This window comes from Macaca mulatta, chromosome 4, assembly GCF_049350105.2.
Source record: "Macaca mulatta isolate MMU2019108-1 chromosome 4, T2T-MMU8v2.0, whole genome shotgun sequence".
In the NCBI taxonomy this organism is placed as follows: domain Eukaryota; kingdom Metazoa; phylum Chordata; class Mammalia; order Primates; family Cercopithecidae; genus Macaca; species Macaca mulatta.
The window spans coordinates 2,576,096-2,594,831 of record NC_133409.1 but is presented as its reverse complement, the minus strand read 5'-3'; the positions used below and the strand labels follow the sequence as shown (position 1 = coordinate 2,594,831).

The window sequence follows — 18,736 nt, the reverse complement described above, 5'->3', positions numbered from 1 at the left end:
TTTTGGTTGTTTCATTCTGTTTTTCTTTCTGGCACCTTTGTTGCTCAAATGTGGCCTGGGTCCCTGATGTTGATTACCTTACTTCCCCCTGATAGGGGACTAGAGACCACCAAGACAGGTCCAACTAAGCACCAAAAGGCAATTAAACCTAATTTCAAGACAGTTGACCGGTGAGATTTTCAGAAACAGATCTTGATCAAAAAGGGGAAACGTGAGAATTAATTATGTGAACTGAAGTTAACTTGTCCACCCAAGTAGATTAGAGTCAGGAGACCAGTGGCGGGTGGGAAGCACTGAGGCACAGGTCACCTGCCCAGGGACAATCTCACCAGCCAGGTACCAGGTCACCTGCCCAGGGACGACACCACCCACCAGCTGCCAGCTCACTTGTCCAGGGACACTATCAACAAGCCGCCATGTCAGTTACCCAGGGACAATCTCACCAGCCAGCTGCCAGGTCACTTGTCCAGGGACGACACCACCCACCAGCTGCCAGCTCACTTGCCCAGGGACACTATCAACAAGCCGCCATGTCAGTTACCCAGGGACAATCTCACCAGCCAGCTACCAGGTCACTTGCTGCAACCTTAAGGCCACTTTTACGTGGGAGCTGCTGAAACAAACTCCTGTGACTCCAAGACCAGTGTTACCCACGCTCGTCACTCACCAATCAGAGTTGGCCAGCTCCCCAAAACTCCACCAGTGCCAATGAGTTTTCTTTCACAACAATACATAACGTTTCTCTTTCTAATAAGACCCTTAATCTTCTTTCTTCTGTGGACATATGAAGACCACCTAGTCTGTGTGTACACCTCAAGCCGAAGTCTGTTCTCCAAAATAAAACATTTTATTTGGAGATTCATGTGTATATTTTTATTTGACTTTGACAATACTCATATGCCACCTCAGAAGCAAAATATTTTTGAAAAAGAGAAGATGGCTTCGGGAAAACCATCACATAGGTTCTATTTTTATGTTTATCTATATACATAACTGTAACATGCAGTCAAAAAAGTAAAATATTTCCGCTGACTTGCGATGGCCATTGGCAGTGATAAGAAAAGTCATCCTAGAATTGAAAAGTTCAGCCCTGCCCTGCCCCATGGGCCAGGTTCATCTGCTAGAAACACTCAGGCAGCAAGAATTAAATGGATCCCCATCTCTGTTTTCTCAGTGTTGTGTTTGGAACTGAAAGTCTTTTCCTCCCTTCTTAATGGTGTTAATCACATCTTTACCAATAGAATTGAAAAGGCTCCCTTTATTGCCCTCACAATATGCTCTCCTGAGGCAAATAATTTAGACTCAAGTAACTGCCAAGATTACTGGAAACAATAAACCATATTTACACATGCCTGTTAATGTTTTATGTCTGAAAGAATTCTTATAAAATAGACACCCAGTATCTAGAATCATGAGAGATATGGAACCTTCCTTTTCATGTTTGTTTTTTATTTTGTTTTACAGGTAAAAGGTAAAACTTTATATTTTTATCTCCTTATTTCCTTAAGATCTTCTAATTTTAGGAAAATATTGCATCATGTTTTCACCCTCCACAAACAATCATTCTTTTTTCTAGAAATACCTTGACTCCCCTTCAAGAATTCCCTGTCTCATGAGGTGGTAGTGGTGGCTCTGGCTCTGTCCCCTGTGGTCTCCTGCCTTTCCCTGGCCCAGGAGTGGGCACATAATCCAGTGGGACCACAGCTTGGAGTCTGGAGTGAGAATAGGTGGGAAGCTCAGTGGAGAGCCTATCCAGCCACCTGGCCTTGGAGTTGTCCTGTTCTGATGGATGCAGGACGACTGAGCCTGTATCTGAGCCTGCACCTGCTCCTGCTGCCTGGGGATTCTGCAGGCCATCACCACCCCCACACATTCCCAATGCTCTTAAACATGTCACAGTTATTTTCTGTGGCTTGCAACCAAAAAACTCTAACAACTTATACAACTCTGCAGAGCCAACAGTCACAGACTACCAGTGGCAATGAGAGGAGACCAGATTCCAAAAGAAAATGTGATGAGCATTTAAAGAAAGAATTACCTATGTCTGAGTGAAGACCTATGACACAAAACATGCAAGGAAAGTGGGTTGAAGTTGAGAACACAGGAAATATTTTCATGAGGTTTAAATGGTTCATGAAGATTGAAGCCAGACCTGGCCTCCATATCCTCCAGTCTCCCCTGCCACGTCAGCCACAGAATGGATGCGTGGACAGCAACATGTGCCATCACCCAAGCTCAGCAGGACCCTCGCCTCCCTGGCTTGGTACTTGGAACTAGGAGATTGTTTAACTTTCCTGTTATTCATTTGAAACACAAATTTTGATAGCAATGATTCACCTTAATATTTAAGAGCATGGTTCCATTAGCTTTGATAGGCATCTTTTCTAATCTATTTTAAAATGCTATTTTATAGTAACATATGGAAATTTGCATGTGGGGTACACATCAGTGGTGCTGTGTGTACATTTTACTTTTGGATATCTGTAAGATGGAAAGATTTAGAGACATCTGGAAGGCTGGGTGCTCTGGCCCTGCTGACCAACAGAAAGTCCATGCCAGAGGTCCTGTCCATAGCAGTAAGAACGGAAATACTAGAGCTAAGCCAGCAATCCTGCAAGGGACCTGGACGACACACATAGGCTGAGGAGGAGCCACAGAACTCAGGACAGATGCTCCAGAGGCAGGGAGCTCAGGCCTGATGTCATCGCTCAGCCACCAAGGACATGCATATGAAGGTGGTTCCTAGCAGCTCTTGGGTCCTCATAGCACAGAGAGGCACCTACCTCCAATAGAAGACTTCATGTATGCTAAGAACCTTTCCTTCTTTGAGTCCACAAAGCCTCCCAAGAGGTCCAAAAAAGAGGTGGCCTCAGTGTCATTCAGGCCTGAGCTTCCAACCTGGCATTGCCACCTCAAGCAAGGCATGTAAGGATGTCGATTTCATCATTTATAAAAGGAAGATGGCAGCATAGACAAGAGCTCCTTGCCATAGCCCCTCCTTCAGCTGAGTGGGTTGCAGTCAATGTGATCAGATGCTGGATGCCAACACTGGTTCTATTCCCAGGTCTGGGGCTGAAGTGCTTGAGACTCCCAGTCACGTGTCCAGATGGATTTGCAAATGGTCGTGATTCCATCCCCAAAAGCACAGGTGCTCCGACAGATCCCTAGTTGCCCATATCCTTTATCTAACTCCCTCACAAACTTCACATGCTCCTGGCTTGGTGGTGAGTCTGCCACCCACTCCATCACCTGCCCACCCTCTACTTCCCAGGAGCCAAATAACTGCCTTATTCATGCATCATCAAATGATGGTCTCCTCTAAAAAGAATGTGTTTGGCTCTAGACTGTGTAGCGTGTTTGTCTCTCATTAGCCCGTGTCTGCTGCCAAGGGCATTCATCATAGGGCCCCGTGTTGGATGACTTCAGCAGCACTCAAGTGTGAGACTGACCTCTTTGGGATCCTTTGATGCAACTCAACAAGCATTTCCAAGAGTCCCTGCTGCCCCAGCTTCATCATGGCTGGCCAGAGCCGGCGGGGCCACACGTCCGAGGCCAACCACAGCTGCCTCCTTTTCAAGCAACAGCTCCAGAGACCCAAGCCAGTGATTGGCGCCTTCACTTTAGAGGTTGACTTATAAGCCAATCCTCAAGAGATGGTGGACCGGGTTTTTTTTGTTTTTGTTTTTGTTTGTTTGTTTGTTTTGCAACGGTTTAGATTTTACAGCTTCAGAAACAACCAGATCCTGCTAGAGGCAAAATCCAAGTAAATCCAAGTGAAGGAAGTGTATATACAGGTGGAGACAGCCCTGGACAGGGGCCTCTGTCATTCCCAGGGTCTGAGGCAAATGGTGTCAGTGTTCTTAGGTCAAGTAGCCCCATCCTGGTCTGCCCTTCAGCCAGAGGCTGCACAGCCCTCTGTGCACGCAGGAATCAGGCATGTTCTCTTGTGTCCTCCTCTGCAGAATGAGGACAATAGCATCCCTTACCTGGTAAGTTCAAGGTGAGGATCAAGTCTGTTCAAACAGGTAAAGAGTTTAGAAGAGTGTCTGGCATGCAGGATGGGATTCGCGTGTCCAGTCCTTATCACCTCCAAATACAGACAATAACGATGGCTGGCCTGCCACGGTCCCAGCCCACTGAGCTGAGGTGAGTAAAAACACCAAACTCACTGTAGGAAAAGCGTGATGCTAGCATAAGAACTGCCACATGTGCAGATGATGGCTTGGGTTCTAGTTCCTGAGTCTTCTAATTTGCTGGTTTTGTGTTGATCCTGAATAAATTGAAAGCCCTGCCTACTTTCACTGAGACTACGGGGAGTCCTCTGTGCTGCTGGAAAATCCCTAATAAATGCCCAGAGGAGACCTCCTGGGGTCTCCACCGCAGGTGGTGATCGTGAGCCTGGACCGTGGAGGTGTAGGGTCTCCGGTGTAATTCCCACTTCCACCACTAGCAACCAGGCCATAAATGCCACCCTCTGCCCCTGTTTTCCCAGCTGTAAAACGGGATTAATTGTAGGTCCTACATTGTGGTGGTGGTAGGAGAACGGCATGAGTTAATGTGTAGACAGTGGCCGTTACCCAGCAAGCACTCTGAACATTAGCTATTATTACAAATGAAAATTTAAAAACAAGATTAGTCATTGCCGTGGAGTGTTCCAGTCAGTCCCTTCTGAAAGTTCAGGGGTGAAGGGAACCATGAAATGCACCTGAGAGCTCCTCTGGGCCCGCCCTGCTTCAGCCGCCAGCACTGCACCTGCGCTCTGCAGTCCGTCTCATCACAGCGGAGGTCTGGCGGTGACATCCCTGCCTGCAGCTGCAGACTGAGGCGGTGCTCCCGGCTCCCGGGGCTTCTCATGGAATCCGGCAATAGCCGGTGACGCCTGGACGCCTGAGCCCTGACCGAGTCTTTGCAGGTTGGGCTGGGTGGGGTGGGGAGAGGCAGGACCCTGGAGGCCCCCCTCCCTCTGCAACAGAACTGGCTGCCCCAGCCCATGATTCGTGTTCACATGGGCTCCGCAATGAGGTGTGACACTTAAAGAAAGGGCTCTGTCACTTACCCAGTGAAACAGGGAGTCTGAAGGCCAAAGAACTGGTTACTTCTTATACGTGAGGTAGGACGACCTGAGCTCCGTCCCAGAAGGAATCTCACTTACCCAGTGAAGTGGAGTCTGAAGACCAAAGAACCGGTTACTTCTTGTACCTGAGGCAGGACGACCTGAGTTCCGGCCCAGATGGAGGGGGCCAGCGCTCAGCTCCCTTCAGTTCGGCACAGAGTAGCTGACCTGGTGCTGAGCTGCCTGCAGCAGGAGCTGGGGGAGTGGGAGATCATGACCCACAGGTTTGTCTGTGGCATGTGACAGGCACCTGAGCACCCAGGTCAGAGGCAGGGTGGGGGGACAGATTTCACATGACAGGGTAGGGGGACTTCTGGGAAGCCAGTCCTGAGTTAAAGGAGTCTGGAAGCCCAGGGTGGGATCAGGGTGCTGGGAAAGTGGGCAGGGCCTGGGCACAAGGTGAGGTCTGGCTTCTGTGGTATGGTCCAGGACTTCTCAACATTTCCTCACCATGGCACACATAGAAACAGAAAAGTCTGTGGCACACCGGGGCAAACCACAGGATTTAGGAGCATCTGCAGGGGGCAGGAGGGAGAAAATGCCTCCTTTTTTCTTATATTATGTAATTGTGAAAGAAAAGTAAAACACAAAGCACGAGGAAAGGTCTTAAAAGGTTGAGTTTGAACAATGTTTCCAGCAAAGTTCTACTCAAACTTTAAACGAAAATTTTAGGTTGTTTTTGCAAACAACTCTTTTACACCAAGCTTTATGAGTAAATTGGCTATGAGAATTTCCTGACTCAGAATTTAAGGAGTCACTGTGATAACCACTAGGTTACACAACAGTCCTGCTCTCACACTTAAGTGATTTACCAGCAGCCACTTCTCCTGGTTGACTGAATGTCCTGTCTGGCCATTAAACAAAAAGTGGAAAAGTTGGTCTTTTTAAAATGGGCTGAGAAGCATGTGATCATTCTATAAATCTTTTTTTTTAATTTTCTCTCATTGAAAAATGTAGTTGAAATTTCTTATGATAATGCAAAAGGATTTCCAATCTAATGACACTCTTAAAAATCAAGTATTTCAAAGTCACAATAAAATATTTCCTTAAGAAGATGCAGATGTTTCTGTACTATTTTTTTTCTTTAGGATTCAAATTATAGCACTAACTGCACATGACTGGAAAACCAAATTTAACAACACTTTTCCAAAGTTGAATTTTTGCTTCACACTTATGAGCTGTGTTTTTATGTTAGTATATTTCAATTATATGCAATTTAAATATGTCAGTGAAGAAAGCAGATTTTTGAAGAAAATACTATCCTAAACAAATCTTTTATAAACAGTTTTTCTTCAATTTTTTTTTAAATGTTTGATAAAATTTCCTGGGGTCATCAGGCATTTTAGTGGGAAATCTCTGAGTGGTCTTCAGATTCTATTTCTTCTCTTGAAGCTAAAACTGGACAGAGCAATAATGACTTGGATTTCAACAACCCATTGTTGAGCATGGAAGTCTGATTTACAAGTAATTCTGTGTTGTTTTGTTTTTACATAAGGAGACTCTGTGATTACTACTGTGCAATATTGGAGTCTAGCGATTTTCAGAACAAACTCTCAAGTGGAGGCCATCACACCTCCTCTGACTTCATCCACAGGCTGGGTGGACCGATATGGGCGGGGTTTCCATCAATCTCATTTGTCTCAAGTATTCAAGTACTACTTTGGATATTTATTCGAGCTCTTTGTTTTGATACTTTCTTCAGGACAAATTATGTTCTTCCAAGAATGTCTCTTCAGGGATTCTAACTGGGGCTATTAACAATCACTAATGTCTATACACAGAATAATTCATCTGCAAGAAAAACTTTTTTTTTTTTTTTGAAATGGAGTCTCACTCTGTCGCCCAGGCTGGAGTGCGGTGGCACGATCTCGGCTCACTGCAAGCTCCACCTCCTGGGTTCACGCCATTCTCCTGCCTCAGCCTCCCCAAGTAGCTGGGACTACAGGCGCCCACCACCATGCCCGGCTAATTTTTTTGTATTTTTAGTAGAGATGGGGTTTCACTGCATTAGCCAGGATGGTCTCGATCTCCTGACCTCGTGATCCACCCACCTTGGCCTCCCAGAGTGCTGGGATTACAGGCAAATAAAAACTTTTTAAATCAATTTCTGGGTCAGAGTTGGGAAGTCAGTGAGTTGGATTTTATACTTATTTCCCTCACCAAAAATGATACAACAGTAAGGGGTTCCTAACTAAAACTCTATTAGTACTTTAGAATTTATACTAAATCTACTCTTGAATATTTCCCTAGGTCAAACATCTCTCAATACAAGAATGCTATTTTTTATACTATTAATAATGTTGAAGTGCATAAGATTTTATAATATACTAATATTTTACATGTACTTTCTCAAACTCCTGACCTCAGGTGATCCACCTGCCTCAGCCTCCCAAACGGCTGGGATTACAGGCGTGAGCCACCATGCCTGGCCATATTTTACATGTGTTTCTACCGGGCAATTGGTGGGATCATTTCTTTTATCATTCATAGAAGTGTTTAGGACTTTTTTTCCTTTTTTCTTATTATCACCATTTGGGACGGGGGTTCTCTGCTGTTGCTGCTGTTGTTAATTTTTTCTTCATATATATATATATATATATATATACACACACACACACACATATATATATATTTTACTGGTGTGGAGATACAGTTGAGGTGCATAAAGAGAAGGACTGTGATGTGCAAGGCACACACTCCTGTACTCAGCTGAGTGCCGCAATACACAGAAGCCTGCAACAGCTGTCAAAAGCCCGTGGCGGCTGGACTGCTGCTCTAATCTACGCTTCTTTGCACCTGTGTTCTGAACCCTTCACCAAGTGACTTGGCTGTGCCCATGGTGAGAAGAGGTGAACACTCCTCTTCACCCCATTCACCGATCTGGGTGTGGCCGTGTGGCTTACTCTGGACTACAACAGACACTGGGAGCGCCTACAGACAGGCTTGCAGTTTGCTGGTGTCCTGCACTTTTGTCCTCTGCCATAAGCAGAACCGATCCAGGTGGGCACTTGTCCCGCAGCGAGGAGACACCTGCAGGACTCTAACCCACGTCCAGAGCAGAGCCTGGCCCGCCCCTGTGCAAAGTCATCAGCATTATCACAGCAAGAGTTCATGCAGGCTCTAACTCCCCCTCCAAAATATCTTCCACCCTTTCTGTTTCCTTATCATATCACAGTCCATACCAAAAATTACCATTAGCTTGCATATGAGAACTAAAACATAGATCATATTTTCTATGTTTAGTCAAAAAACTTGCCTATGATGTGTATTGTTTCAAAGGCTGACAGTTTCTCTCCAGTCTTGGTTTTTTGGCAATATGAGCAACGGATGTCTGGGATGAAAACTCTGCCATATAGAATGTAGCCTACAGAGCACATATTCAGATTTATACCTCCTACATAGATTACTACATTCTGAATGGCATGAACTTTCCAATGAGTAAGAGTCACTCACTCACCTCTCTTCTCTATTCCCAGTCCTTGAAATAGTTGACTTCAAATGTTTTCGCCTAAGGTAAAGGATGATATATGCAAAGATTTTGTACAAACTCCAGGGAATTCCCGAGAAATACCACAAAGTCTGAATCTATGGAGACAAAGGAAAATTGTGCAATGAGTGGTGCTTTCCTTTCATACAGTGCAGCAGACAGGATCACATGGCCTCCAATGTGGGAAGGTGAACACGTCGGCCCTAGGCAAGCAGAGGGCCTTAGCATGCTGACTCTGCGGGCTCATCCTGAGGCTAGAGCAGCTGTGTGGGCACTGGGACTGCAGTCCTTTCACCTGCCCGCCCCAGCCCCACCATCTCTTGCCTAGAGGTCATTTGGTCGCCCCCTTAGCATCAAAGGCAGAAGCTATGAGAAAGAAGGATAGGGAAAGGGATGCAGGCCAGTTTTCAATTCCGGCAGGAGGAGCAAGGTCCCAGGGAACATGTGGTGGAAGGTGAGCATCCCGACCTAGGAAGGCATTGCCAAATGCAGGGAACACAGTCACACCAAAGCCTATGTCCATAACCATCATGGAAAGTAACTAGGCCTTCTGACGAGAAATATACAAGGGAAGGCCCATGCAACTAAAATACCACGATATTTGAGCAACAGAGCGAGAAAGAAGCCAACGCCATAATTTAAGAAGCTTAATATGGTGCTTGAATATTTGGGGTGAATAATTACTCAATATTTTAAAGTTTTCTTTGTATAAATATATTTTATTACCTTTCTTCCAGAAGTCACACTCACCAAAATCTATTCTTTTGCAATTATACCAATGAAATAGGAGCTATGGCCTCTGACCCTTTCCCGCTTTTGAGTCTAGGCCTTTAAGGAAACTACAACGTCATTATGAAGACTGGGAAGGAACAGCGTCATGGGCACCGCTCTGCTCTACATGAAGGAGCCTGACAGCATAAAGCTGCCAGATCCCGTGGAGAGAGAAAGCTGCAGCCCCAGGCAGCAGGGAGCCCTGCAGGAAGCCGCCTCTGCAGGCTCACAGGAATGCCAGCTCCGGGTTTCCTTCCTTTGTTCACTGCTGCTTCCCAGGTGCCAGACGGAGCCTGGAACTCAGTGGCTGCTCAAAAGATATTATTGAATGAGTAAATGAATGGAATTGCACAGGAGTGAGGCCACAGTTTGCAGTTTAGCTGCCTGTCACGGTCGTCACCCAACCACCATTGCTGGAAATGTGCAGACAAGCTGTGCCTCTCCCTGTTTAAGGGAAATGTATTGAGATATCATTCACATACAGTGGCACGTGCTCAGGGAGCCCCCCGGGATGATAGAGCTCACCATCACCCCACAGAGCATCTCTGCCCTGTCCAGGCAGGCCCTGGAGTACACTCGGGTCTGGCTTCTCTGGTGAGAGGTGGTTTGAGTCTAGAGACTTCACAGAATCTGGGTCACAGAGCACGCACCCTTTTCCATCTGGTGTCTTCCACTCAGCATAGCGGTCCCGAGATCCAGCATGTCTCTGCTAGGATCAGCGGTTTGCTCCTTGGTGTTGCTGAGGAAAATTCGACTGCACGGAATACCACCGTCTATCCACATTGGATAGACACCAGATGAGTGCTTCTGCCTGTTGTGAATGAAGCTTCTATGAACAGTCTCATACTAGGTATGAAAGGAATATAAATCAAACACTAAACCAAACGGAAAAGTCAAGCTGGGAGCTGCCTCCCATTCTATTCCTAAATAAGATAGCTATAAAGATAAAAATGCTGTTCCTCCCTCACAATTTGCTCACAAGGAAATTCCTTGTGGAACAAGGACAGGCAGAACTCAAGTCATCCCTCTGCTCACATGAGACAAACGCGCATCTGATTGCTTCCTCCACCCTTCTGTTTCACTCAGCCAGACTAAGGCATACGTGACTATTCCGGTAAATTGTGCAGTCAGTGAAAGGCGAATCAGAAACTTAAAAGAATGCAGCCATTTGTCTCTTATCTACCTATCCTCTGGAAGCCCCCTCCCTGCATTCACTTGTCCCGTCTTTCTGGATAGAACCAATGTACATCATACGTATAATGACTGATGTCTCATGTCTCCCTACAATGTATAAAACCAAGCTGTTCCCTGATCACCATCATCAGGACCTGCGGAGGTTGTGTCATGGCATGTCCTCAACCTCAGTAAAATAAACTTTCTAAATTTATGAGACTGTCTCAGATACTTTTTGGTTTACAAAGGTGTTTGTGGACATGTATATGCATTTCTCATAGATAAGTACCTAGAAGTTGAATTGCTTAGACATATGAGATGCATGTTTAACTTTTTGAGAAACTTCCAAACATATTTCCAAACTATACCATTTTACACTCTGTCAGCAGAATTTAAAAGTTTCCACCGAACCACATCCTTGTCAACGTTTGGTATTGTCAATATGTTTAAGTTATCTAGTGAATGTGTAGAGACATCTCGTTTTGGTTTTAATTTGCATTTTCCTAATGATAAATAATACTGACAAATTTTTTCTTTCATATTGTCATATATGTGTCTTCTTTCTTAAAGTGCCTAGTCAAATATTTTGCTCATTTTTTGATTGCTTTTTATTATAAATTGTAGTTTTTTAAATATTATCTTGACACGTCTTTTGGCTAGTATTGTAAATATTTCCCCCCATTCTGTGGTCTACTTATTGTTTCCTAATGCTGTCTTTTGAAGAGCAAAATATTTTTTTCCCTTTATGGAGACAAGATGGTTAACTTAGCTATTCCAAAATATTTTTAAAATTCTAGTTTCTTTTAAAACAACAACAGCAAACTGCATGGATTTGTTCCACATCTTTGAAAGAAAAACATTATTTTATTTATTTCTCAGTGGAAGATAAGTCAGTAAGACTCCACTTAGGCAGGTTTTGTTTTCGTTTCGTCATGCCTCTGCAATGCTCGGAGTCACCCACGCCTTACTCATTGCGGCTGGAACCAGCCCAGCCTCCTCACTCCTCCCACAGCCTCTGGCGCGGGGCGCTCCACGCTTGAAAGCAACGTTTGCGGTGTTTAAGTGGAAACGTTCGTGTTTTCTTGGTGACTGGTAAACGGCTGTAGATTACAGACACGCGGTCCTTTGTATGTAACAGAAGGCTTTGAGTGTTTCTGTGAAGATCACCCCGTGAAGAAACGGCAGCAGTGAGGGCAGCTGAGGCGTGACGCAGCCCTGGACGTGGGGTCAAAGAGGAGCTGTGCGTGGGGTCAGAGAGGAGCTGAGTTCAGGACAGGCATGGCGGCCGCAGGAGGAGGGCATGGCGGAGCCCAGGAGGGGCAAAGTGGGCAAAGCCAGGGCTGGAGAGGGGAGAGCCAGGATCAGTGCCACGTCCCACAGGGATGGCACAGAAGCCTGAGAGGCCACGGTCAAATGTGGAAATTGGCTTTGCCAAATCTTGCATTTCAGAGAGAAAAGGCAATATGGCATTAATGCTTGCCTTGTTTAATTTTTATAATTTTCCCTTTCTTCCTGCCAATAGCTTGCTTTGTTATCCAGAGGGTAGCTACGGTTTTAGCTCACAGTGATGTCAACTTGAAGCTTCTCTCCACAAGCAGCTGTGACCTCAGCTGCAGTGCAGTCAGCCCTCCCGGCCTCCTCCCCCAGCCTCCCTGGTCTCCCAGTCACAACGCTTGGTGCTGGCTTCAGAGTGGCTGCAAGGGTACGGCCCCCAAGGCCTAGGGCTGATCAGTGTGAACAGTACCCAGCACACTTGCTTCAGAAAGTAAGAAGAAATAGGACACAAGCTACTTGTTCTCATGACTATAGCACAAACGATGAAACAAAACATCTTCCTCCAGAACAGGGCAAGTTGGATGGATAGTGATCTGGACAAAAATTTCCTGTAGATTTTGTAACTGGGGTTCAGTGAGTACTGGGCTCCCCAGAGCATACATGTGGAGACAGTTAAGTTGATCCAATTTTCCAAGACTCAGAGAAGATGTATTTATATTAGGAATATAAACTTGCTATTAATGCAACTTCAAAATGTCCAGGGCATCTGTTAGAAAAAAAAAAAAAAAGAGTAAGTCTAGGGCTGGTTCGTGCTGTTGCTATATGGAGGGGATCCACGTCCAAGCCTGCTGCTCACATGCTGGGACACATTGCCTCGGCCTCCATCTCTGGGAGTCCCATGATTTCTCTCCTGGGTTGCCCCACTATTCCTTTTGAAGTCCTCATGTTAGTGACAGTTCAGTTTTCTCTTCAACTTCAAAATTGCAGACAACCTAATTTCTACTGCTTAGTCAAGCTTGTTTCATTTATCTTCCATGTTAACTTCATTTATATTAAATTTTTAACCTTCTGGAATCTTTGGCCTCTTATGTGACAAAAATAGGCATTAAATTATATCATTTCTTAAATTCTCTGTTGAAAACTCCAAATAAATTACTGAATATGATACAGATTAATAAGAATTTGGGCTCATTGAATGTAAGATAAATTTCATAGCTTAAGGTAATTTCACACCCCAAGGGACTTATAACCTAAACACAAAGCAGATAACCAACATTAACTGTCAGCTGTCCACTGAAGAACTATCTCAGACAAAAAATAAAATTTGGATTAGCTCTCCATGGTGCATGATACTTTTATGAACCATCTCTTTTGGGTTGGCAGCTGCAGTGTGTTCTGAGAGTATGTTAATGCTACAATAACAGTAAGAATAAAATTAAGTTGGGAACATACAGAAAAAAAGAAATTGATTACATTATTCCTAATGACGACTTGAATCAAAGTTGGCATGAATACATTTTTGTCAGAAAGGAGAAAAGAAATGAGAGAAAAAAATATAAAAGAGCGGGCAGAATACCTTTTTGGAAAAACATATTTGTGTGAACCATATGAAATTGCCATTCAAAACCATTTGCATGTTGGTCATTGTGTGTGGCTCAGTCTAGTCTTATCACCACGGAGATATCTGCTAGATATCTGAGAAAGATTTCTTGGTGGTCCTGTCAAACGGTGAGTTGGTGCTGCCACCTGGTTCCTCCAGGCTGCTTGACCTGTAGGTGGGTACATGACTCACACAGGTTATCTTTTTCTCCATTAAGCAGCCAAGCATTTGCTAAACAGTGATAACAGCACCTTTACTCTGAAAACACCCAGGCGTCCTCCTCCAATAAGTCTGAAATACACACAATTTTCTTTAAGCTAAGGAAAAAGAATGAGCTCCCACATCTGCAAAGAATGCCTTTAAACAGAATGTCAAAAACGAACAGAAATTGTTTATTCCAGCATGTTCAGACCACCCCCTCGGTGGCCAGACTTGGGACCACGATCACATTCTTGCTTTGTTGTCTAAAGAACATGGACTTGCCAAAGTTGTGCAAGCCCCATGACATGTGCCACATGATATGAATCATCTTATCACGCAAGCACCAGAAGGAGTCTTCACAGCCTGTAGTTACGGAGACAGCAGGCTAGACAGAGCCGGGGCTCATCCTTCCTCCCCCGCACATTCCTTACGGGGCTGCCGGGGCCGCAGGTAGACAGCGCCTGTCCACAGGTGTGTGCGCAGCCGTGGGCTTCTCACCAGCCTGCGTCCACTCGGTGAAGTAGGACCACCACAGACCACAGAAAGCTGTCCTGGGGCATGGGTGAGCGAAGACTGCGGGTTCTGGTAGCAGGTGACGCGGCCTAGTGTCTCAACCTGCACTTTCCTCAAGACGTGAGCTCCCTGGCCTGCAGCTTAGCTCTCCTGGCCACCATGGTTGCACTGTCCTGTGTGAGGTGCAGCTGGAAAGCCTGGCTCAGTCCTCGTCACACAGACCTTGGAAAAGGCCAGGGCCTCTCAGCCTGATCAAGTCGACAGATTTTACATGGGAAAAGCAAGCCTTTAAATGGATTTTCCAACACAGAATGTCATGGCTTCCCTCTGTGGCACAGCTCTTGGCAAGTATTTGGAAAGTGAGGCTAAGAATAACAACAATGCCTGTCAAACACACAGGTCTATTAGAAAAATGAGATGATGAAGTGGAATCAAGTGAAAACTAAAAAGCTCTACATAAATATGTTATTTTTATTACTACCTTTTGATGAAGGCAGAGCGACCAACCAGTTTTATGTTACAACACATTGTTCACTACTTCAGAACATTTCATTATGGATAGAAAAGTACAGATAAAAAATAAACATGATACATCTCACCATTAGAAAGGCAGATCTCTGAGGCATCCACTCACAGCACCACCTACTCCTCCTCTGAGTGGTATGGAGAGTACTGCTCATTGGAACCAGGCAGGGGAAGCCTCTTGAGTCCACAGCGGCCAAGTCCTTGACCCCAGGCCAGAGGTTACACCAGAATCCTGCCGTCCATGCCCCACTGGCTTTGTTCTCTGCTTTCCTGGCTGCTGTCTTCCTAGAAAGTCTTCATGGGCAGAGAACTTATACTGCTATTCTTGTACTGCAACCTGACACAACTCTCTTCCTAGCAGTGGCTTTGCCAAGTTTGTTTTGTCCTGAGTCTTCCCCTGATAGAGGTCTCTAATAGATTTAGTATTTTACATATTAGAGTTTTCTTCTTTGACATTTATTCAGCAATTATTATTTACATTAAATAATTTAAATTTCTTTTTCTTAGAGTCACATTTGACATAACTGGAGTATGATTTACTTTGGAAAAATTTATATAAAAACCATAGCAATATGTGTCAGAAACAATATATGTCAAAATTTTAAATGATTTACTGAAATTAAGAATATTAAATAAGACTAGCTTTCTTGCCCTACATCTGCTTTATTTATCTATTTTTAACTAGTTTTAAATAAATTTCATTTTAACAAAGGGGAAACAATATATTTTTAAATGTTTGGGTAACTCTAAGTATTGGAAAAATAAAAATGAGTTATTTTAAAATTTTGCTTCTCAAAAATGTTACAAGAAAAGAAAAATGCATGCACATTTATGGTCAATGTGTGAAAGTTCCAATAAGGATCCCAGGAAGTCAACACAGCACACTGCATCTCTTGTGAAAATAGAGACAAGTGGTGGCCGGTGAAGCTCTGTGGGGGATGAAAGCCCCCAGCTCCCTGGCTTCACAGATAAAAGAGACCACTCTAGATCAGGGCATTCCTGGCTGGTCCCAGGGGTCCTCACATGGGGCATCGCAGGCTGCTGAGGTTTTCTGGAATCTTGAATTGACTTGGAAGCATCCTCACTCTTCTAGGATCCTATAACCATGGGGTCCTGGGATCTTAGGAGTCCAATATATGCAGATTTAATTCCCAGGACAGCTATTTATCGCTGATGAATGTGTCCAGGCAGCCTGTGGAGCCCTGCCTCGGTTGTTCAATCATCAACTGTGGGAGGAGGGCCCAGAAGCCATGTTGTGCACAGAGACAAAGGTCCTGGGACAGAGACCATGCTCACCACGCAGAACCCATGGGCGGAGGCCACACTCACCACACAGAACCCACGGGCAGAGCCCACACTCACCACACAGAACCCATGGACAGAGCCCACACTCACCACACAGAACCCACAGACAGAGCCCATGCTCACCATGCAGAATCCACAGGCAGAGGCCACGCTTACCACACAGAACTCACGGTCAGAGGCCACGCTCATCATGCAGAACCCACAGACAGAGGCCACACTCACCAAGCAGAATCCACAGTCAGAGGCCATGCTCACCATGCGGAATCCACAGGCAGAGGCCACACTCACCAAGCAGAATCCACAGTCAGAGGCCATGCTCACCATGCGGAATCCACAGTCAGAGGCCACGCTCACCAAGCAGAACCCACAGGAAGAGGCCACGCTCACCATGCAGAACCCATGGGAAGAGGCCACACTTACCACGCAGAACCCATGAGCAGAGGCCACGTTCACCACACAGAACCCACAGGAAGAGGCCATGCTCACTACGCAGAGCCACGGGCAGAGGCCACGTTCACCACACAGAACCCATGGGCAGAGGCCACACTCACCATGTGGAGCCATGGGCTGACTAATCAGAAGACCACAGCCAGTTAGGACTGTTTACTCCTTTATTTTCACTGCCCAAAAGAAATTCTCTCTTTTTTCTTCTAACTCTAATTATCAAACAAATACTATATTATGTTTTATTGAAGGATATTCTGTTTCAACTTTATCAAATTCTATGCAGGAGTACTGAACGCCACTTCCATTTTCCCAATGAGGAGGATCCCTTTTAAGGAGCAGAAAGATGTAAAACTATGACATGGCACACACAGGGGGAAGGAGCTTGCATAAAGGGGAAATCTGAAGCAAGTCTCAAAGTATGAAAAACAGTTGCTGCTTCTGGCCTGGTGATGGATGAACCACTACTTCTTGTTTTTAAGTTGTTCCTAGTAGCATTCCTGGGCCCAGCTCACAGGTCAGTGATTACTCAGCTAGAAAGAGCTGGAGTTTACCATCCAAGGTAGCTGTGGCGAGCTGTAATTGAAAATAAAATACCGTGTAATTCCAGTCGCCTTTTATTAATTGATAACTCTATAAGAAAATAAGCCAAAAGTGTGTTATTTTCCTTATTTGTAATGTTCTGGAACATCAAGTAAAATACATTAACATAGTAGAATCTATATATACAACAGATATTATGCTGACACTTAATTAATTCAAACTACATTTCACTGCTGTTTTAATAATTTTAGGTGCCCTTGTCAGAGCCGATCCGTCTATTGTGCACAAAAGGGCATGGAACATCCTGGTTGGCGCCCACATGCCTCCTTCCAGGCAGAGCTGAGACGCAGGCTGCAGGAGAGCACTCCTGATGGAGGAGGAGGAGGACGTGCCAGGAATCCACCCCACCCAGATAGCAACCGTACTGGCAAACTTGGATGTACGCACTTCCAGTACTTTTAATTTATGGAGTCTGTTGAAGGCTCACAACTTCCAGAGGAAGACTTGAACTATAAACTTGGTTAATTTTTGTCAACTTCAGATTCTGGCACATTAGCAGCTCCCCCTCCCTGACCCCTACCCCCAGGCACACCTTTCAAAAGCAATCTGCACAGGGCCTGCAGAACCCAGGATGGGCAGAAAGCACCCATCCTCCAAATATCAGGGATCTCTGCTCTGATCAGCGATGGATGCTTCTTCTTATAGAGGGTGCAAATAGGAGGGCAGCCATTGTTACCCTTCCCACATGGCTACAAGCCTCTTTCCTCCAGGAGAAGCAACTTCCAGGGCTTTGAAGGAGTCGGCGCCCTTGATCCTTCCTCCAATTTTCTCTTTTCCCCTTATAGGAGCCAGACAGTAAAAAATGAGACATTCAGAAACAACTATGTACTTGGGAAAAATTAGAAAGTAACTGTAGAGGCCAAGGTGGGTGGATCACTTGAGGTCAGGAGTTCGAGACCAGCCTGACTAATGTGGTGAAACCCCATCTCTACTAAAAACACAAAAATTAGCTGTGTCTTGTGGCAGGCACCTGTAATCCCAGCTGCTTAGGAGGCTAAGGCATGAGACTCATGTGAACCCAGGAGGTGGAGGTTGCAGTGAGCCAAGATCATGCCACTGCATTTTAGCCTGGGTGACAGAGTGAGACCCTGTCTCAAAAAGAAAAAGAAAAAAAAAAAGAAAGAAACAAAAGAAAAGAAAACAAAAGAAAGTGACTGTGCATGCCACAGGAAAGGCTCAAAAAAAGAACTAAGAAGATGTGAAGTTTACAGCTGAGGCTGGTCCTTGGCACAGAGTCAAGCTGCAAAAATCAAAATAAACAGAAACAATAAACAGAACAATGACAAAAAAATGAAACCCAGGGAAAGGGGGAGAACTTTACTTCAGAATTACCACAATACTAGATTCAATTGTCAAGTTTTCAATAAAAGATAGCAAGGCATTCAAAGAAATAGGAAAGTATGGCCTATTCAAAAGAAAAAGATAAACAAAGTAATAGAAATTGTCTCAGAAAGGACTCTGATGGCATATCTACAGCACAAAGACTGTAAAACAATTGTTTTTAATTACTCAAATAATTAGAGATGTGGATAAAGTGAGGAAAATTATGTATGAACAAAATGGAAATATCAATAAAGAGACAGAGAACCTAAAATGAAACAAAAAACTTAGGAGCTAAAATATAAAATAATTGAAATAAAGTATTTACTAGAGGAATTCAAAGGCAAGTTTGAGCAGGTGAAGAAAAAATAGAAAACTATCAAGTCTGAGGCACAGAAAGAAAAAA

The 18,736-nt window shown here is 44.7% G+C and overlaps 1 protein-coding gene across 6 annotated transcripts in view; it reads right to left on the bottom strand.

Moving 5' to 3' along the window:
• WDR27 (WD repeat domain 27) overlaps positions 1-18,736 on the bottom strand; it is a 309,044-nt gene that overhangs the window by 43,273 nt on the left and 247,035 nt on the right. For 4 of the 6 annotated variants that reach the window (XM_078001104.1, XM_015137724.3, XM_078001108.1 and 1 more), the window contains one exon: positions 16,560-16,983. In XM_078001104.1, the coding sequence (XP_077857230.1) occupies positions 16,933-16,983 (51 nt within the window). In that variant the 3' untranslated portion in view covers positions 16,560-16,932. Of the gene's footprint in view, positions 1-4,705; positions 5,309-8,570; positions 8,699-16,559; positions 16,984-18,736 lie in introns of those variants that run through there. The other 2 variants (XM_028846955.2, XM_078001101.1) reach the window with 2 other exon arrangements.